Source organism: Triticum urartu, chromosome 3A (assembly GCF_056163025.1).
Source record: "Triticum urartu cultivar PI428250 chromosome 3A, HENAU_Tu73, whole genome shotgun sequence".
NCBI classification, from domain to species: Eukaryota; Viridiplantae; Streptophyta; class Magnoliopsida; order Poales; family Poaceae; genus Triticum; species Triticum urartu.
In genome coordinates, this window is record NC_141875.1 from 150,474,657 (window position 1) to 150,497,179 (window position 22,523).

General features: G+C 43.5%; 1 protein-coding gene across 1 annotated transcript; it reads left to right on the top strand.

Moving 5' to 3' along the window:
- The first annotated feature begins 204 nt into the window (after window positions 1-204).
- LOC147978999 (uncharacterized) lies at window positions 205-2,724 on the top strand. The gene is made up of 8 exons (XM_087514980.1): window positions 205-291; window positions 478-532; window positions 1,070-1,326; window positions 1,404-1,609; window positions 1,694-2,006; window positions 2,091-2,189; window positions 2,272-2,526; window positions 2,653-2,724. Exons 1-8 carry the CDS (start codon window positions 205-207, stop codon window positions 2,722-2,724), a joined length of 1,344 nt encoding a protein of 447 aa, XP_087371106.1.
- The last annotated feature ends 19,799 nt before the right edge of the window (window positions 2,725-22,523 follow it).

A 22,523-nucleotide genomic window follows, 5' to 3' on the forward strand; every position in this document is an offset into this window, starting at 1 on the left:
CAAAAGAGATGATGAAAGATGATGATTGTGTGTGACATGATTTGTTCAATAGATTGGTATGGGTACTCGTATATGATATGTATTTATTAGAATTGTCAATAGGAATGTTTTAAGAGATGTTGCATATGAAGAAATTTTGCATAACTTGGAGGAGCAAATTCTACTATTTGTAATTGTAGTTCATGTTGTGATTTGTTTGGTAGGATGGCGGATGATGATGGACCTTGGCATGACGGATTAATCGAGGAGTGGGATAAGGAACATCGTGCTCGTGCCATTGAGACCGGAAAGGTAAGAAGCAAGACTTATCAATTTTCGTTGTTTCTCATTTGTGTTCTTGTATTGATCAAAAAATAACTTTATTTACAACATGTAGTTGCTATGCGCATGAGGGGTCATTCCGCTCATGACTTTCCTTACGACGCGCGGTACGAGCCGTACATTCAGAGATTGGGTCTTCTCCCATTCGTGTTGCAGTTTAAGCGACGCGCTCTGCCGGTGAACCACGCGGCGCTGACTGCACTTGTGGATCGTTGGAGGCCCGAGACTCACTCGTTCCACCTTCAATGTGGGGAGATGACGATGACCCTAGAGGACATGGCTATGATAAGCGGCCTTCCTATCAACGGACAAGCTGTTACGGTCGTGCCAGCACCGTTAATTGGCGAGAACGGACTGGCATTTTAATTGGTGTTCAGCCCAACGCTCCTCTGGCAGGTAAGGCCAATACCTCGAAAGTGAGGCATTCTTGGCTAAAACTAGTCAGAGGAGAGACCAATCCGTGCCCTGAGGGTGCCAATGACGTGGTTGTGCAGCAGTACGCGCGGGCCTATCTTTGGTATGTACTAACCAAGGTAGTCTTCTCAGATGCAACCGAGAACTCAGCCCTCTGGATGTTCCTGGAGCTACTCAATAACTGGGATACCCAGTATAGCTGGGGTTCGGCCGCACTAGCATATTTGTATCGTCAGGTAAGAGATATTTGCAACCATTTATCTTGCATTTGTCATGCGCCTCCATATCTAACATGTTTGTTTGATTGCAGCTTGACTTGGCGTGTCGCGGGAAGGAGATACATCCTCATTGGCTGGGTTTGTTTGGACCCTATCCGTGTGGATGTGGGAGCGGATCCCGGTTGGACGGCCCGATTTCAAGAACCCCAACATGCCAAACCCACGGGGTAATCATGACGGGGTGCATGGTGATGATCCATATCGGCGCCCTACGCTTGCGTACTATTGGGAACAAGTGACAGTGTACACAGGAAGCTCGCATGCGCGATACAAGTGCTATATGAACGAGCTGGACACCTTGACTGATGAGCAGGTATTGAGAAGTTCAATGAGACAAAATTTAGTCAAGAATGAAATTTGTATATAACAATGTATCTCTTTGTTTTGCAGGTCCATTGGTTGCCTTATGTGGATGATCGTGGCTTCTCTCTTAACGAGATGTGCACGCGTGATAGCCATCTTTGGCGGGCGAGGTGCCCAATGATATGCTTCTTCGCAGTCGAGTGGCACTTCGTAGACCGTGTGGCAAGACAATTTGGAAGAAGACAAGGTATTCCAATTGAGGAGATCAAGGAGGAAATGCTATCTCTGCATCAGTGAGCAAGCATGTCCTTGAGTATGTAGTAGAGCATTGAATAAGTCTATGTTTGCTAATGCTTTTTACCGTGCATCATTTGTAGGTTCGATCGAAGGAACAATCAGGATATATCAGATTGGGCAAACAAACACCATGCGTGGATACAAATTTGGGATCAAAGAGACACGTTAGTGGAATCAGAGAATAGACCTCACAATCAGTTAGCATATCAGAAGTATCAAGTGTGGTATGCGGATCATTACTGGTTAAAGCTAAAGCCTGGTTGGACTCACGAGGAGTTGTCGGAGTTGGTGTCTGAAGACCCGGAGACTGTAGAAGGTTATCATACCTTCAACACGGCTGTGAGAGACACCAGAGGGGCTCACATTGACTATGCACCGATGCATGACGAAATGGTATTCTAATGAACCTATTCTAACATACTTGCATCATATTGTCTTCTTTCAAATACATAAGTTTGGTGTGTTCATGAATTGCAGGGCAGAGAGTTGCTTCTGTGCGTCAACGATGCCAATGTTGCACTGAGTCATCCACCTGGTGGTGGATTATCTGAGAGGACTCTTAGGAGCACGATGGAGGTGTGAGCAATATATTATAAAAGTTTCTTTTCGCGGATTAGTTATTTGCATCTCATATCATATATATTTTGTGTTGTCGCAGAATTTCAAGAAGCGGTTCCATAAGATGGCAGCTATGCTTTCTTGCCATGGTGCTCAGTCCAGTGACGTGTTTGCACCTGGTAGCCGCGCCGCCAGAGCTAATAGACGGCGTTATCTCCACAACGAAGAGGACATAGAGGAGGAGGTCCATGAAGAGGAGCCAGCACATCAAGAGGAGCCAACACATCAAGAGAACATAGAGGAGGAGGTCCATGAAGAACATGATTATGATGTTGATGCTCCAGAACCATCACAGGTTATACAACCGACACAAGGCAATGCTCGCTCTAGGAAAGGCAAAGCCATAGCTAAGACACCAGCCAAGAAAGGTAGAAAGAAGACATGGAACACACAATTCCATAGTCCGTAGTATCCTCATCAGCTTATGCCAACAAGAATGCAAAGATATAAGGCCAACATTGAGGCGGAGGAGGAGGCGTACAACAAAGAGTAGGAGGCTAGCGAAGAGGAGGAGCCTACACTTGCAACTATCATAAAGAGAGGAAGGAGGAAGTGAGCTAGAAAGGTCTTGTTTGGAAGTGTATGAACTTGGTGTTGTTTGTATGCATGAACTTGGTGTCGTGGTGAAAACTTTTTAGGTTGTCTTGAACTTGGTGTCTTCTTTGGAAGTGCATGAACTTGATGTCGTTTGTATGCATGAATTTGTCATGGTGAAAAATCTGTGAACTTGGTGTCGTTTGTATGCATGAATTTGTCATGGTGAAAAATCTGTGAAATGTTCATACATGTGCTATCTTCTGTTTTGTATGAACCTGTGATATGAACGTATGAACTTGCTATGAACCTGTTGATACCTGTGTCAAACGGCAAGTTGAAAATCCTGTACAGCGAACCAGACGCCATGGTCCTTAGCGTCTGGTTTCAAGTCAGGGGACCAGACGCCACGCTTTCTGGCATCTGGGGGTCGACTGGAAGCAGAAGCAGAGTTCTAGACAGCAGAAGCAGGGCAGCCATACGCCAGGGTCCATGGCGTTTGGGGGTGCACTAGAGCAAACACATTGATTTGCTCTCTGGTTAGGTAACCAGACGCCAGGGATCGTGGCGTTTGGCCCTAGTGAAGTACTTTTTCATTTTGTTCATATTTTGTCCTAGCAAACACCCATAGTATCGAATGACAAACATAGTTATCACATAGATATTTTGTTCTAGCAAACACCCATAGTATCAAATGACAAACATTAGTGTTCACATAATAGAAAATGACAAACATAGTTATCACATAATCTCAAATTACACAAATAGTCTCGAATGACAAGTTCATCACATACAATGTCTCGAATGACATAAGTAGTTCATGACCACGATGGTCCACGATAGTTAAAATGACATGAACATCACATATAACTCGGTTTCCTGTAGCAATGCAAGTCAATAACCTTTTTCCATTCCCATTCTTGCAGCATTTCTTGAATCTTGCCATCATAAGTTATGTCAATCAATTTTCTTTCCCCGGGGCCATCTGACTGCTTCCTGCTGACGTAGTACACAAAATCGTCTTCCTTCAACCCTTGCTTCAACATGAATTTAGTCTTCAACCAATCAAAAGTGAGGTCCACTTCACTAACTTGCACAACACTTGGAGACAAGCCTTGGACATGAACAATAGGGCTAAGCACCCACTGAGTACCCTTAGCCATCTGCAACACACAAATCGCACTAAGTACCTAACCTACCCCTTGAGCATAACCACGAGGAAAAAAACTAGGGTTTGCACAAAACTATGATACATTAAACCAACCAAAAAATGGGGGTGGAGTTGATTTACCTTCTTGTTTGGAAATCCCAAAGATCCAACGGTGAAACCGGACCGACTCGTGAGAGATTTGAGGGGGGTTAGGGTGGTGGAGAGGGAGTGAGGGTGGCAGGGCTAGAGGTGAGAGTGAGTGGAGATGAATGGAATGAGAGGGGTAGAGGTGGAGATGAATGGATGAGAGGGATAGAGGTGGGCCCAAAGAATCTTATCCACTGGTAACAGGCCAAATGCCAGGGTCCTTGGCGTCTGGTTGACATGGCTTCTACGGCCAGACGCCAGGGTCTTTGGCGTATGGGTGTGCAAATTAGCAATATCAGAATGTGCTCTCTGGTTAGCACCTAGACGCCAAGGACCGTGGCGTCTGGTTGACGTGGCTTCTATGGCCAAACGTCAGGGTCTGTGGCGTCTGGGTGTGCATATCAGAATTTGCTCTCTAGTTAGCACCCAGACGCCAGTGTCCGTGGCGTCTGGTTAACGTGGCTTCTACGGCCAGACGCCAGGGTCTCTAGCGTCTGGGTGTGCAAATTAGCAATATCAGAATTTGCTCTCTGGTTAGCACCCAGACGCCAGCGTCCGTGGCGTATGGTTGACGTGGCTTCTACGGCCAGACGCCAGGGTCTATGACGTCTAGGTGTGCAAAATAGCAATATCAGAATTTTCTCTCTGGATATCACCCAGACGCTAGGGTCTGTGGCATCTGGCCCCCTGACTTCTTTTATTTTCAGGTTTTTGCTAAGCAACTTGTCTCAACCAAGAATCATACTAGTCTCAAACACAAATATGAACAAAGCATACAAGTCTCAACCCAAAATATGAAGAAAGCATACCAGTCTCGAATGACAAACATAGTTTGCACATAATCTCAATTACAAGTTCATCACACAGGATGTCTCGAATGACATAAATAGTTCATGACCACACAAGGTCTCGAATGACAAGTTCATGGCCACACAAGGTCTCGAATGACAAGTTCATGCACTAAACAAAGTCTCGAAAGTCCATCATCGATGCCGGTGCCTTTTTCATTTGTCTGCTGAGTAGTACGGAGCCACTTTCCCTTCTTGTCATGTGCCTCGTCCTCCTCTTGTGCATCGCAAGCCCTTGCAAGTTTTCTTGCCCTCTCTTCTTGATGAGCCTCCTTCTCTTTGTGTGCCATCTCTTCCTCACGCTTCTTGCACTTGTTCTTCTCCTTCTCATGATGCTCATGCTCCAATCCCCGTGCAAAGAACTCCTCGAACAGGCGCTGCCTCCGTAAGTAATCTCGATGTTGGTCCTCTTGGACATATTTTGGTACCTCGTGATCTATCCAAGTGAAGTACTTGCAAAGTGGAGGAGGCGAATACATAAAAATCATGTTTTTTTAGTAATATGAGTTCAAACTTGTTGAGGTTTTTTGTATGTACACCTAACATACCGGTGGTAGGTCATATGCGTTAGTTGGCCTTCGACGATCATGTGCATAGTTGGGACACACGAAAAACCTTCTACCTTCTGTCCATGACTTCTTGCGGTCAGTGGACACCTTCAGCTTGCAAACATCACCACACCAACATGGTGGTGTGGGCATATCCTTCTCCTTCTCCTTGTCCAACCTGGCCTCCATCCACGTCTTCGGCCTGTCCTCTTGGTCCGCACACGACGGCCTCGTCCTGGAACCGGATGAAGCCATGCCTACAAAAAGAACAATTGTTAGCACAAGACACAAAGAGAGTAAATGTGTAAATACAGTAAATCAATAAATTCTAGGAATTGTATGAACAAATAATATACCATTATTATTAGATCAACCATCTAGATTAAGCAAATAACCGAAGGCCGATCCATTATCAACCATTCCTCTACGACCACCACCACCTCTAGCACTTGTGCTTCCTCTACGACCACCACCACCTCTAGCACTTGTGCTTCCACTCCGACCACCACCACCTCTAGCACTTGTGCTTGCTCGACCACCACCTCTAGCACTTGTACTCCCTCTACGAACACTAGCACCTCTAGCACTTGTGCTCCCTCTACGACCACCACCACCTATGTCACTTGTGCTTCCTCGACCAGCACCACCATCACCTCTTCCACCTCCTTCACCATTGGTGCCACCTCCACGACTTGTCTTTCCTCTACGTCTAGTGCTAGGAATGCCATCCTTCGACATTTTCCTTTTCTTGCATGTACGCTCATTGTGTCGCCCTTCATCGCACACCCCACAATTGATAGTGTCAGGAGCCTCCATGAAATGACCGCTACCAAATTGTTTTATGCCAGTGTATCCAGCCAAGTCATCCATATCACCCATGAACCTCTTAGTTCTCCTTCTACCCTTGGTCTCCACCTTCAGAAGAGGGTCTAGCTTAATACGAGGGCCATGGTACTCAGGCCACTGTGATTGGTCCAAGAAAGGGTGAAATCTTGGCACCCATGTCAACCTAGTAGCTTCCACATGGAACTCTTGCATCCGGACGGTTTTTCCATCACAAACATGTATGTTTCTCGCCTTCGCCGCCATTATCAAATGCAAGCATGGCCAATGATACTTACTAGGCCTCTCGCACTGGCACCACCGAGTCTTCAGACGCACCTCAAATGCAGCACCACCATATTGAAAACCGTCTCGTGTTGTGCCACCTGGCTCATCAATTTGATAGATCATTTCAATTCTCTCGAATATGATAACTTGTTGCCGTGAAGACTTGCTTGCTTGTAACTGCAACCATTCATCAACCTTTTCCGGATAATCCATTTTTTCACCTATCCATTTTGCAGTCTCTTCAGAATGCCTCTGAAAGTACTCATTAAGCTTGAAGAAGGTGTACTGCACTATTGCAGTCACCGGCAATGCACGAGCACCCTTCAGCAGATTGTTGAAACATTCTACCAGATTTCTCGTCATGTCGCCATATCGCCTACCACCATCGTCATGAGCGTGTGCCCACTTGTGCTTCTCGCTTAAATTCCTAGTTAAGAACTCTTTTCCCCCTTCGTTCACCGCTGCAAAGAGTTTGTTGTACCGAGCATCGAAACCTTCGGTGGTGAAGGCCACACATACATGGGTAAGGTCTTTGCTGAGCTCCTTGCTCTTACATGCCCGGTAAAAGTTGGCCACAAAATGCCTCATGCACCATCTGTGGTGAAGCTTTGGAAATCCTGGAATAACAATGTCCATTGCCTCGAGTATGCCATGGTGCCGGTCCGATATGATGCATACCTCCCTAGCCCCAATCACCTTGTGCCTAACATGACCCATGAACTACTCCCAGTTGTCTTGGTGCTCGGAAGGCACCAAAGCAAATGCAACTAGGAACACGGTGTCGTTTGATGAGTGCGCCATTGCTACCATTAGTGTGCCCTTGTATCTACCGGTCAAGAACATGCCATTGATACGTCTCCAACGTATCTATAATTTTTGATTGCTCCATGCTATATTATCTACTGTTTTGGATGTTTATGGGCTTTATTACACACTTTTATACTCCCTCCGTTCCTTGATATAAGGTGTATAGATTTTTTAGAAAAAGCCCAAAATATAAGGTGTATTGCGTTGCACCACTCATTTGTATAATTTGTTTAGGAATTTTATTACATTTTCATACATTAAGAAAGCTCCTCTATTTTCTCATGCCAATTAGTCGGGTGTAATCTCGCCCAAAACTTGTGAAATTTTTCCTCCACGTGTGTTCTTTAATTTCCGTGCCAAAAACTATACACCCTATATTTAGGAACGGAGGGAGTATCATTTTTGGGACTAACCTATTAACCCAGAGCCCAGTGCCAGTTTCTGTTTTTACCTTGTTTTAGGGTTTCGAAGAAAAGGAAAATCAAACTGAGTCCAATTGACCCGAAACTTCACGAAACTCATTTTTGGAAGGAAAGAAGCCCAGAAGACTTGGAGACTACGTAAGGGAAGCTTCGAGGGAGCCACGAGGTATGGGGCGCGCCCACCCCCCTAGGGCGTGCCCTCCACCCTCGTGGGCCCCTCGTGGCTCCCCTGACGTACTTCTTCCGCCTATATATCTCCATATACCCTAAAAACATCCGAGAACACAATAGATCAGGAGTTCCGCCGCCAGAAGCCTCTGTACCCACCGAAAGCCAATCTAGACCCATTCAGGCACCCTGCCGGAGGGGGCAATCCCTATCCGGTGGCCATCTTCATCATCCCGGTGCTCTCCATGACGAGGAGGGAGTAGTTCTCCCTCGGGGATGAGGGTATGTACCAGTAGCTATGTGTTTGATCTCTCTCTCTCGTGTTCTTGATTTGGCACGATCTTGATGTATCGCGAGCTTTGCTATTATATTTGGATCTTACGTTTCTCCTCCCCCTCTACTCTCTTGTAATGAATTGAGTTTTCCCCTTGAAGTAATCTTATCGGATTGAGTCTTTAAATATTTGAGAACACTTGATGTATGTCTTGCCGTGCGTATCTGTGGTGACAATGGGATACCACGTGATTCACTTGATGTATGTTTTGGTGATCAACTTGCGGGTTCCACCCATGAACCTATGCATAGGGGTTGGCACACGTTTTCGTCGTGATTCTTCGGTAGAAACTTTGGGGCACTCTTTGAGGTTCTATGTGTTGAATAGATGAATCTGAGATTATGTGATCCCTATCGTATAATCATACCCACGGATACTTGAGGTGACATTGGAGTATCTAGGTGACATTAGGGTTTTGGTTGATTTGTGTCTTAAGGTGTTATTCTAGTACAAACTCTAGGGCTGTTTGTGACACTTATAGAAATAGCCCAACGGATTGATTGGAAAGAATAACTTTGAGGTGGTTTTGTACCCTACCATAATCTCTTCGTTCGTTCTCCACTATTAGTGACTTTGGAGTGACTCTTTGTTGCATGTTGAGGGATAGTTATGTGATCCAATTATGCTATTATTGTTGAGGGAACTTACACTAGCGAAAGTATGAACCGTAGGCCTTATTTCCATGCATTGCAATACCGTTTACGCTCACTTTTATCATTAGTTTCCTTGCTGTTTTTATAATTTCAGATTACAAAAACCTTTATCTACTATCCATATACCACTTGTATCACCATCTCTTCGCCGAACTAGTGCACCTATACAATTTACCATTGTATTGGGTGTGTTGGGGACACAAGAGACTCTTTGTTATTTGGTTGCAGGGTTACTTGAGACAGACCATCTTCATCCTACGCCTCCTATGGATTGATAAATCTTAGGTCATCCACTTGAGGGAAATTTGCTACTGTCCTACAAACCTCTGCACTTGGAGGCCCAACAACGTCTAGAAGAAGAAGGTTGTGTAGTAGACATCAAGCTCTTTTCTAGCGCCGTTGCCGGGGAGGTTAGCGCTTGAAGGTATATCTTTAGATCTTGCAATCGAATCTTTTAGTTTCTTGTTTTATCACTAGTTTAGTTTATAAAAGAAAACTATAAAAAATAGAATTGAGTTTGTCTCATACTCTTCATCTTTTTAATATCTTTCGTAAGTATGATGGAAAGGAAAATTGTGCTCAAGTGCTAGAAGAAGAAATCTATAAAATGTTTGGCACTAAATCTTTGAATGATGAGCATGATTGCAATGTTGTTAGTATGAATTCTTTGAATATCCATGATACTAATGATGATTGCACTAGTTATGATGTCTCCTATAAACATGTCAATTTTTGTGGAGTACATTGGGTTTGTACGAACACACCAAATAGGGAAGATAGATATTGCAAGAGGCATAAGTACTTAGAAACTAAATTGTTGCAAGAAAGGCTAGATGAATGTGCTGAAAATTTAAATTATATTGGCCATACTTGTGAGCTTTGTAATGAACATGATCATTTCAATACCCAATGCAAATTGTTTCATGATCGTATCGTGTCCAAAAATTGTGATGACTTGATTTCCCTTGCACATCATAATGAACTTAGTTTGCTTATGAGTTACGAAGAAATGAAATGTATAACTAATTATCTTCCAGAATTTGCCCATTATAAACTTCTTGGATTTGATCTAGAGGAAATTTATATGTATTGTGCGGTGAATTGTATTGAAAATCCTTATATTGCCAACTACATAAAGAAAAGAAAACAAATAGAAGATGAAGAGAATACTAATGAAAGGGAAGAGGCTTCCCAATACCCTCCTATTATTTCTTATGATGAATCAGGTAACGAGGAGGAGCCTCCTATTCAACCAATCTCATTAATAAGGAGCTCCAAAAAGAGTATTGAACCCACACATGATGTGGTGAAGAAGAAGAAAAGAAAGAGGAAGAGAGGTAAAAAGATATCTCTCTCAAATAATGCCGCTCCTATTACTATTGTGCCTCATGAAAATATAATTGTGGAAGATAATGATACTTCTTATGATCTTGAAAATCTTTTTGGCACTTGCTTGGAAGAATATGATAATTGCTATACTATTGGTGCTATCCATACTATTAATGATGAGAGTGATTATGCTTATAATATGAAAAGGCCCAATCTTGGGGTGCTATGTTTGATAAAGATGGTGTTTTTGAGAATATATTTGCTGCAATTAATGTTTGTCCCAAGCTTGGGGAAGCTATGATTAATGAAGATGATATTTTTAGTCTCCCAAGTTTTGATATGCAAATTTATAATGAGGATGGCATGCCTCCTACTTATGATGATTATTGTGATGATACTTATGATATAAAAAGTAGTGATTATATTTCTAAAACTTGTCATGATTATGGTTACCCCTTCTCTGAACATTACTCTTTTAATGTGGAAACAATTTATAGTATTTGAGTTCCTTATGATGCTCCCACTATTATTCATGAGAAGAAATTTGCTTATGTGGAGAGTAATAAAAATTCTATGCTTGTAGATCATGAAAAGAATGCTTTAGGTGCTGGTTATATTGTTTAATTCATTCATGATGCTACTGAAAATTATTATGAGGGAGGAACATATGCTTGTAGGAATTGCAATAATATCAAGTTTCCTCTCTATGTGCTTAAAATTTTGAAGTTATGCTTGTTTTACCTTCCTATGCAAGTTGATTCTTGTTCCCATAAGTTGTTTGCTCAAAAAATCCCTATGAATAGGAAGTATGTTAGACTTAAATGTGCTAGTCATATTATTCATGATGCTCTCTTTATGTTTCAATTCTTATCTTTTATGTGAGCGTCGTTGAAATCATCATGCCTAGCTAGGGGCGTTAAACGATAGCGCTTGTTGGGAGGCAACCCAATTTTATTTTAGTTCCTTGCTTTTTGTTCCTGTTTAGTAATAAATAATTCATCTAGCCTCTGTTCAGATGTGGTTCTATGCTTTTAGTTAGTGTTTTTGCCAAGTAGAACCTTTGGGAAGACTTGGGGAAAGTCTTGTTGATCATGCTGTAAAAAAACAGAAACTTTAGCGCTCACGAGAATTGCTGCCATTTTTTATTCGAGAGTGCTATTTAGTTAATTATTTTTGCAGATGATTAATCGATAAATTCCTCAGGTCCATCAATTTATTTGAGAATTTTATGGGTTCCAGAAGTATACGTTTGATTTAGATTACTACAGACTGTTCTGTTTTTGACAGATTCTGTTTTCATTGTGTTGTTTACTTATTTTGATGAATCTATGGCTAGTAAAATAGTTTATAAACCATAGAGAAGTTGGAATACAGTAGGTTTAACACCAATATAAATAAATAATGAGTTCATTACAGTAACTTGAAGTGGTCTTTTGTTTTCTTTCGCTAATGGAGCTCACGAGTTTTCTGTTAAGTTTTGTGTTGTGAAGTTTTCAAGTTTTGGGTAAAGATTCGATGGACTATGGAATAAGGAGTGGCAAGAGACTAATCTTGGGGATGCCCAAGGAACCCCAAGGTAATATTCAAGGACAAACAAGATCCTAAGCTTGGGGATGCCCCAGAAGGCATCCCCTCTTTCGTCTTCGTTCATCGGTAACTTTACTTGGAGCTATATTTTTATTTACCACATGATATGTGTTTTTCTTGGAGCGTCATGTCATTTTCTTTAGCTTTGCTTGCTGTTTGAATAAAATACCAAGATCTAAAAGTATTAAATGTTAGAGAGTCTTCACATAGTTGCATAATTATTCGACTACTCGTTGATCATCACTTATATCTTTCGGAGTAGTTTGTCGTTGCTCTAGTGCTTCACTTATATCCTTTTAGAGCACGGTGGTGGTTTTATTTTGTAGAAATAGATGAACTCTCATGCTTCACTTAGATTATTTTGAGAGTCTTAAATAGCATGGTAATTTGCTTAAAATCCTAATATGCTAGGTATCCAAGATTAGTAAAATTTTCTTATGAGTGTTTTGAATACTAAGAGAAGCTTGATGCTTGATGATTGTTTTGAGATATGGAGGTAATAATATAAAAGTCGTGCTAGTTGAGTAGTTGTGAATTTGAGAAATACTTGTGTTGAAGTCTGTGATTCCTGTAGCATGCACGTATGGTGAACCGTTATGTGATGAAGTCGGAGCATGATTTATTTATTGATTGTCCTCCTTATGAGTGGCGGTCGGGGACGAGCGATGGTCTTTTCCTACCAATCTATCCCCCTAGGAGCATGCATGTAATACTTTGTTTTGATAACTAATAGATTTTTGCAATAAGTATGTGAGTTCTTTATGACTAATGTTGAGTCCATGGATTATACGCACTCTCACCCTTCCACCATTGCTAGCCTCTCTAGTACCGCGCAACTTTCGCCGGTACCATAAACCCACCATATACCTTCCTCAAAACAGCCACCATACCTACCTATTATGGCATTTCCATAGCCATTCCGAGATATATTGTCATGCAACTTTCCATTGTTCCGTTTATTATTACACACTCCATCATTGTCATATTGCATATCCCGGTACACTGCCGGAGGCATTCATATAGAGTCATATTTTGTTCTAAGTATGGAGTTGTAATTGTTGAGTTGTAAGAAAAATAAAAGTGTGATGATCATCATTATTAGAGCATTGTCCCAGTGAGGAAAGTATGATGGAGACTATGATTCCCCCACAAGTCGGGATGAGACTCCGGACGAAAAATAAATAAAAGAGGCAAAAGAAGCCCAAATAAAAAAGGGAGAAAGAAAAGAGGCCATATAAAAAAAGAAGGACCAAATAAAAAAATAAAAATGAGAGAAAAGAGAGAAGGGGCAATGCTGCTATCCTTTTACCACACTTGTGCTTCAAAGTAGCACCATGATCTTCATGATAGAGAGTCTCCTATGTTGTCACTTTCATATAGTAGTGGGAAATTTTCATTATAGAACTTGGCTTGTATATTCCAATGATGGGCTTCCTCAAAATGCCCAAGGTCTTCGTGAGCAAGCGAGTTGGATACACACCCACTAGTTTCTTTTGTTGAGCTTTCATACACTTATAGCTCTAGTGCATCCGTTGCATGGCAATCCCTACTCGCTCACATTGATATCTATTGATGGGCATCTCCATAGCCCGTTGATACGCCTAGTTGATGTGAGACTATCTTCTCCCTTTTTGTCTTCTCCACAACCACCCTTCTATTCCACCTATAGTGTTATATCTATGGCTCACGTTCATATATTGCGTGAAGATTGAAAAAGTTTGAGAACATCAAAAGTATGAAACAATTGATTGGCTTGTCATCGGGGTTGTGCATGATTTAAATATTTTGTGTGGTGAAGATGGAGCATAGCCAGACTATATGATTTTGTAGGGATAACTTTCTTTGGCCATGTTATTTTGAGAAGACATAATTGCTCAGTTAGTATGCTTGAAGTATTATTATTTTTATGTCAATATGAACTTCTGTCTTGAATCTTATGGATCTGAATATTCATACCACAATTAAGAAGAATTACATTGAAATTATGCCAAGTAGCACTCCACATCAAAAATTCTGTTTTTATCATTTACCTACTCGAGGACGAGCAGGAATTAAGCTTGGGGATGCTGATATGTCTCCAACGTATCTATAATTTTTGATTGCTCCATGCTATATTATCTACTGTTTTGGATGTTTATGGGCTTTATTATACACTTTTATATCATTTTTGGGACTAACCTATTAACCCAGAGCCCAGTGCCAGTTTCTGTTTTTACCTTGTTTTAGGGTTTTGAAGAAAAGGAAAATCAAACGGAGTCCAATTGGCCCGAAACTTCACGGAACTCATTTTTGGAAGGAAAGAAGCCCAGAAGACTTGGAGACTACGTAAGGGAAGCTTCGAGGGAGCCACGAGGTTGGGGGGCGCGCCCACCCCCCTAGGGCGCGCCCTCCACCCTCGTGGGCCCCTCGTGGCTCCCCTGACGTACTTCTTCCGCCTATATATCTCCATATACCCTAAAAACATCCGAGAACACAATAGATCGGGAGTTCCACCGCCAGAAGCCTCCATAGCCACCGAGAGCCAATCTAGACCCGTTTCGGCACCCTGCCGGAGGGGGCAATCCCTCTCCGGTGGCCATCTTCATCATCCCGGTGCTCTCCATGACGAGGAGGGAGTAGTTCTCCCTCGGGGCTGAGGGTATGTACTAGTAGCTATGTGTTTGATCTCTCTCTCTCGTGTTCTTGATTTGGCACGATCTTGATGTATCGCGAGCTTTGATATTATAGTTGGATCTTATGTTTCTCCTCCCCCTCTACTCTCTTGTAATGAATTGAGTTTTCCCCTTGAAGTAATCTTATCGGATTGAGTCTTTAAAGATTTGACAACACTTGATGTATGTCTTGCCATGCGTATCTGTGGTGACAATGGGATACCACGTGATTCACTTGATGTATGTTTTGGTGATCAACTTGCGGGTTCCACCCATGAACCTATGCATAGGGGTTGGCACACGTTTTCGGCGTGATTCTCCGGTAGAAACTTTGGGGCACTCTTTGAGGTTCTATGTGTTGGTTGAATAGATGAATCTGAGATTGTGTGATGCCTATCGTATAATCATACCCACGGATACTTGAGGTGACATTGGAGTATCTAGGTGACATTAGGGTTTTGGTTGATTTGTGCCTTAAGGTGTTATTCTAGTACGAACTCTAAGGCTATTTGTGACACTTATAGGAATAGCCCAACGGATTGATTGGAAAGAATAACTTTGAGGTGGTTTCGTACCCTACCATAATCTCTTCGTTCGTTCTCCGCTATTAGTGACTTTGGAGTGACTCTTTGTTGCATGTCGAGGGATAGTTATGTGATCTAATTATGCTATTATTGTTGAGGGAACTTACACTAGCGAAAGTATGAACCCTAGGCCTTATTTCCACGCATTGCAATACCGTTTACGCTCACTTTTATCATTAGTTACCTTGCTGTTTTTATAATTTTAGATTACAAAAACCTTTATCTACTATCCATATACCACTTGTATCACCATCTCTTCGCCGAACTAGTGCACCTATACAATTTACCATTATATTGGGTGTGTTGGGGACACAAGAGACTCTTTGTTATTTGGTTGCAGGGTTGCTTGAGAGATACCATCTTCATCCTACGCCTCCTACGGATTGATAAACCTTAGGTCATCCACTTGAGGGAAATTTGCTACTGTCCTACAAACCTCTGCACTTGGAGGCCCAACAACGTCTACAAGAAGAAGGTTGTGTAGTAGACATCAGCCATCTATAGACAAGACCGGACGACAATGCTCAAACGCCTCCACACATTGTCCATAACTCCAGAAGGCATGGTGGAACACTCCCTCGTGATCCTTGACCACATGAAACATGCCCAGGTTCTTATGTGCAATCGCGCCCAACAACCTCGGGAGCTAGTTGTATGCTTCTTCATAACCACCATACAACATCCTAATAGCATTTGCCTTTGCCTTCCATGCCTTCCCATACTTGACTTCATAACCAAATTGTTTTTTCACCGTCCGCATGAGAAACCTCACTTTCACAGTGGGATCAAAGCCTATGTCTTTCATCCATTTGTATCCGAGGTAATCAGATGTGAGTTTACGGTGTGTCGTTCGAAGTCGTTTAGATGGCGGTTTGCACCTATGAGTGGAAACACAACTTCTTAACACCCATTCTTCAGTTTATTTAAGCTTTCTAGCACGAACCTTCCATGGGCATCCTTCTTGCTCGCACTTCATGGTGTAACGCAACTTCATGTCGGAGTGCTTAGCATAAATTTTCCTATGGTTCCGAATGGCATAGTCAGACAACCAAAACTTCAGCATAGGCAAGCTCAGAAACTTCACTCCTTTCTTCAAATAAGCATTCTCGTCCTCCTTCTCCACCCTTGGTTCTCTTGGATCCGGGCATGGTGTTGGCTCAATCGCCGTCATTCTCATTCCACTGTCAACAACAGCTTTATGGGCAAGACTGAGATCTTTAAACAAGTGAGTTATTTTTTCTAAGCCTGTCAGCTCAAAGTGGATTTGGTTTTCCTCCTTTGTGAATCCATCCTCGTCCAACTCTTCCCCCGGACCTTCATCATCCGAGTCATACGCATATTGATGCCTAAAAGGCAACTCACGATCCATGTCCTTTTGCGCTATGTACGCATCCAAGTCACCAACATCATAACCATGAAACCCTTCTTCTTGCTCTTCGTCGTCATCATGATAATATTCATCCTCTTGAATTACTTTGTCACTAGCAATCACCTCAACTTCATTTGCTTGGCTAGTTGGTGGTTGGCTAGAAGCATTGGGGGCATACAACTCAACCTCATTTGCTTCACTAGATGGTAAAGGGGGACGTGGTTGGCGATAAGCATTGGGGGCATCAACCACAACCCTATGATCAACAAGTGGCACCATTGTCCTCTCGCTCATGTCATCCATTGGGGAAGAGACATGCCGGTTCAAACCAATTGTAACCCGATGAGATTCAACCTTGGTGGCAAACAATTCAAGTGACTTGTCTTCCGATTGGGTAACTTTTTCCTTGTATACATCCCAATGCAAATCTAAGGTGATAAGCATACTTTTCAAGCAAGATTTGGCTCCAACTCCAACACCATACCTTCCTATTAACTTAACATCAACATTGGTGTCCATCCACTTTAATACATGTCTTACTTTTGCAACAACATCATCATAGCTAGGGCTTGTATCAAAAACCAATGGTTCCTCACCCATGTCGGCATTGTTACTCAAAAATGCCTCCTTGTCCATGTAATGAACATTGATAAGTCTCTCCATCTAAAAACAACATGAATGCATTTAAGCATCAATGAGAATTGGTGTTTATCCAAAAACATTTCATTATATACAAATCATATCAACACTAAATTATTCCTACTACACACTAAGCAAAGTTGACCCTAAACACTAACTAACCCTAACCCCCAATCTTTCTACTCAAGAAGCAAATATTACTACCACACACCATGTATATTACTATATTACCAAAGTTAACCAAGACATTCACACTACAATATGGGAGAAAACATGAAGCAGGGTTCCACCAACAAGTATAAAATGCAACCAAAATAACAAGATTTAACCAAAAAATTGGGTGATTTGGGGGAGATTACCAAGAGCAACAAAGTGATGGAAAGATCCACCTACGGGATGCACCTTTTGGAGAGGATTTGAGGGGGAGCTTGAGGGGTGGGAGAGAGTGTGAGAGCTCCAAGTGTTCTTCAAGCTCGGGTTGGTTGATTGGGGAAAGTGTGTGGGGTGGGTCCCACACACTCTCATCTGGGGTTATCCAGTTACCGGGGCCAGACGCCAGGGTTCCTGGCGTTTGGCCCCTTTGCCACATCAGCAGGTCAACGGGCAGGCGGGCAGTGCGGGCCAGGGTCCAGACGCCAGGATGCCTGGCGTCTGCTTCGCAACCGAGACGCCATGGATGTTGGCATCACCCAAAGAGGTCAGAATCGAAAAAAAATTGAACCGATGTCAAATCTCGATTTGTTAGCCCTTTAGGTCAGAACAGTAATTTTGTCCTCCAAACGCAATGAAACTTTGTGGAGATTTTTTGGACTAGAAGGAACATAATGGGCCCTGGCTGCGCCTGGGGGTGCTCCGAGGAGAGCACAACCCACCAGGGCACGTCAGGAGGCCCAGGCGCGCCCTGGTGGGTTGTGCCCACCTCGGGTGCCCCTCGGACCATCTCTTTGCTCTATAAATACCCCAATATTCCCAAAACCCTAGGGGAGTGGACAAAATATTGATCCAGCCGCCGCAGAGTCCAGAACCACCAGATCCAATCTAGACACCATCTCGGATGGGGTTCACCACCTCCATTGGTGCCTCTCCAATGATGCGTGAGTAGTTCTTTGTAGACCTTCGGGTCCGTAGTTAGTAGCTAGATGGCTTCCTCTCTCTCTCTCTCTCTTGATTCTCAATACAATGGTCTCTTGGAGATCCATATGATGTAACTCTTTTGCGATGTGTTTGTTGGATCGATGAACTTTGAGTTTATGATCAGAACTATCTTTTTATATCCATGAAAGTATTTGAGTTTCTTTGATCTGTTTTATGCATGATTGCTTATAGCCTCGTATTTCTTCTACGATATTTTGGTTTTGTTTGGCCAACTTGAACTATTTATCTTTCAATGGGAAGAGGTGCTTTGTAGTGGGTTTGATCTTACAGTGCTTGATCCCAGTGACAAAAGGGGAAGTAACACATATGTATCATTGTTACTAAGGATAAAATGGTGGGGTCTATCTCTACATAGATAGATCTTTTCTACATCATGTCATCGTTCTTATTGCATTACTCCATTTCTCCATGAACTTAATACACTAGATGCATGCTAGATAGCGGTCGATGTGTGGAGTAATAGTAGTAGATGCAGGAAGGAGTCGGTCTACTAATCTTGGACGTGATACCTATATAATGACCATTGCCTGGATATCGTCATGAGTATTTGAAGTTCTATCAATTTCCCAACAGTAATTTGTTCACCCACCGTTTGCTATTTTTCTCGAGAGAAGCCACTAGTGAAACTATGGCCCCCGGGTCTCTTTCTCATATATTTGCCTTTGCGATCTACAATTCCTTTGCCATTTATTTTAAGATTTATTAAACCAAAAATACAAAAATACCTTTCTGCAGTTTATTCTTATTTATTTTATTTGGCGTTCGATCTATCAATCTACTACAATTTTATCTCACGTCTGTTTGCCTATCTTGAGGCGCCGTACCCGGAAGGGGTTGAGAACCCATTTAACACGTCGGGTTGCGAGGACTTGTTATCTGTGTGCAGGGGCTGTTTACGTTGTGTTGCTTGGTTCTCCTACTTGTTCGATAACCTTGGTTTCATATCTGAGGGAAATACCTACCGTCGTTGTGCTGCATCATCCTTTCCTCTTTGTGGAAATACCGACGTAGCTTCAAGCGACACCAGCACCTGATTCAAAGGTGTTCGCGTCTGATTCTGTCTATGTGCCGGTAGTGCTCGTTGAGCAAACTCCTGCTGCTGCTGCCGCCGCTGCATCAAGGTAGCAACAACAAAGGCAAAGAAGGATGGTAGGTCGAACAACATGAAGTGGCAGTCGTTCATGTCCACGTTCGTGCTGAACAAGATGTGTGAGATCATTTCAAGTGGAGTTAAGACTGACAAGGGCTTCAAGGAGGTGCACTTGAACACCGTTGCGAAGCAGGTGTTCGAGTTCTGTGGGAAGGAGGTGTCCGCCACCCAGGTGTACAACCACCTGAGGAAGTGGAGAGGTCGATGGATCCAAGTGTCCAAGCTGAGAGACCTTAGCGGTGCCTCATGGGATGAGAACACTTTCTCCATAGCTCTAGAGGCAGAGCACTACGCCGGCCATGTCGCGGTTAGCTCACAATCCTCTTCCTTTTCATATTGTCCACCATTGCCTACTCCTAATCGTAACTACAACACTTGTGTTTCATTCTTAGGACCACCCATAGGACGTTGAGTTCCTCAACACACCCATACAGAAGTACAACCAGATGCAACACATCTTCTCCTTCGGGCTGGCAACTGGAAAGCATGTCATGGGCTCGGGGGAGCCCCTTGGTTCTTCCATGCCAAACTTCCCTGGGACCCCGGACGCCGAGGTCCTTGATGGCCCTGACAAGCCCTTTGACCCTGTCCATGATAGGAAGAGGAAGAGAGGAGGCCTAATGGAGGAGGAGATCAATGTCTTTTGCAGCATGACTGAGGCGGTGAAGGAGGTGGCAACATCCATCAGGGAGTGCAAGCCCCTCGATGTCCACCCTGACCTGTATGGCGCTGTCATGACCCAGGGTGGCTTCAGCGACGAGGCTCTCATGGCAGCTCTCAGCCACCTGCTTGACACCAAGGCCCAGGGTGCTGGGTTTGTTGCCATGGCAGACACTCACAGGGTGTTGTGGCTCAGGAGCTGGCTGGGAAAGCACTACTACTAGAGTAGTGCTGCCTGTGAGCGTGCATGATCCCCGACGGTGATGGCAATGGTGGTGGCGACGACGACGACGATGACGATGATGACGTACATGTTGTGTAGCTAGGGCTGGAAAACTATTTGATGGTCTGTATATTTTGGTGAGGTGGTATATACTAACTCCTCACGATGATGGTGAACTTATGGTGGTAGGACGACACCCTCTTTTGGATGTGGTGGTAGGATAACACCATGGTAGTGCTAGGTAGAACTTGCTATGTCGTATGATCATGCATGCTTTACTTCTTCTCTTCTGCTCCATTATTGTTTGTGTGCTACTTTGCTTGCTACTTGTGTGCTCCATTGATTTGCTGCTTCAACTCTTGCTCTTGTGCATTGCTAGGGAAAGTGGTATGCCGTGTTCATCGGTAAGGTTTCAGTGGTTTACAGTTCATGGGAAGAAACCAGTGCACAAAGTGGCATTGTATAGCAACAGCAGCCATAGAGGGTTCAATACTAGGCAGGCAACAGAACAAGCTTACTCCAACTGGGTGCAAAAGCACGGAGGCAGCAGTGTTGACAGTAGCAAAGTTGGAGGTGTCAAAATGTGAGGTGCTAAGGTGGATCGTCAGTTTGGGCTGAAACTAAAGAACTTCATCATCTTCGCCTAGTGGAAAGGTTGAAGCTGAAGAACTTTGGGACGATATGCGAGCATGATTTTTGTGGGCTTATAACTAGGCACCGCGGGCCGCCCGTGTCCACCTGCAGCCTGACGCCGTCGCCAAGTCGGCTTCTACCTGCCACCTACCGTCCCGTTTCGCTGTAGTCGCTACCTTGGCCGATGCATCCTCGACGTCGGGAGACGACATGAAAGCCGGGGTGGACATGGTTCTACATGGCTCCGACGGACAAAAACCCGCGACTGCGGTGAGACCACCATCGGGAGGGTAAGCAGGTGCATCCAAGTAGTATTATTTAGATTATGGTTTGTGTTATATGGTGGCGGTTAATAGTGTTGCATAGGTAATCTTCGACTTCCATTTTCGGGATCACTGGCGGGCTTCCTCCTCTGGTTTCTAAATGTAATTTTCTCAATCTGATCTCTGCAACCCGTTGGGATCATTCAGATTACCAAACAGAAGTATGAGTGTTACTTGTTTTTTAGGTGTCTTGTAATCAAAGAATTGCTGAGAAAGATCATTCAGATGAATCTAATTAAGATCTTTTGTATCCATCGCTGCTCAGGATTTTCTTTACATAAAAAAGGCATACTATGTGTGTGCGTGCGTGTGTGGTGTGAACGTTTGTTGGATTTTATTATTTTGGTGGTTTGCTTTATTTAAAACTACTAGATGATGCCCCGCACGTTGTTGCGGGAATATTTTGCAATATTTCAATGAGGTTTTTGGTTACACGAAACATCAATATTTGAAATAATTGTTTTTGAAAGTATAAGAATTTGATGTAAATAGCATAATAGAATGGAATTTTACATGTATACTTGGTTGCATGATGAAGTGGATTTTTAATATGCATAGTTGCATGTTGAGGTGGGCCTTTTTCTATGCATGTTGAATGATGAGGTGGCATGCTTACATGTTGAGAGAAATATGTTAGTAGGGGCTATCTATTTAGATATAGCATAGAAGATACAGAGGCTAGCCAACTCGCATGGAGAAGGCTCCCTCGATCGCTTCCTTCGATGGCCGTCCGATCTGCCTTCTGGCGCGTCTGAACCGTCGGATCTTCACCTGCAGTCAAACCTAATTTTACCTCACGGTCGTTTTCGTAGTCCAATGACAAGTGGGCTCATGTCGGGTGCTTGTTGGATGGGTTGGCCCTTTCCGCGTGCAGAAGGATTTGCCCCAATCAGCTCAGGCGCTCCGCACCCAATCACCCGCGTCTCGCGGCTCTCGACCCACTCCCCACCCCAGCAACCAAATGAACCCTAGCCCCCTATCTCCTTCCCCTTGACCCCCACGAGCCGCTGCACCCCTCCCTCTCCCTTCCGTGCGTGTGCTCGGCCAAGGACGCCGCCGTCGCCCTCGGCTCCTCCTCCACCACCTCGCCTTTTTCTCCTCCTTGCCTTCCCATCGCTCGCGCGCATGTCGCCACCGTCGTATCATGATTGGCATATCACAGGTTGCTAGAGTTGTTCAAGCAGACGCGTGCGTTCTACTTTCATTAAATTTGCTATCTATATTTTGTACTTAGTTTAGTTTGAATAGGTACCATAACAAGGCTAGGT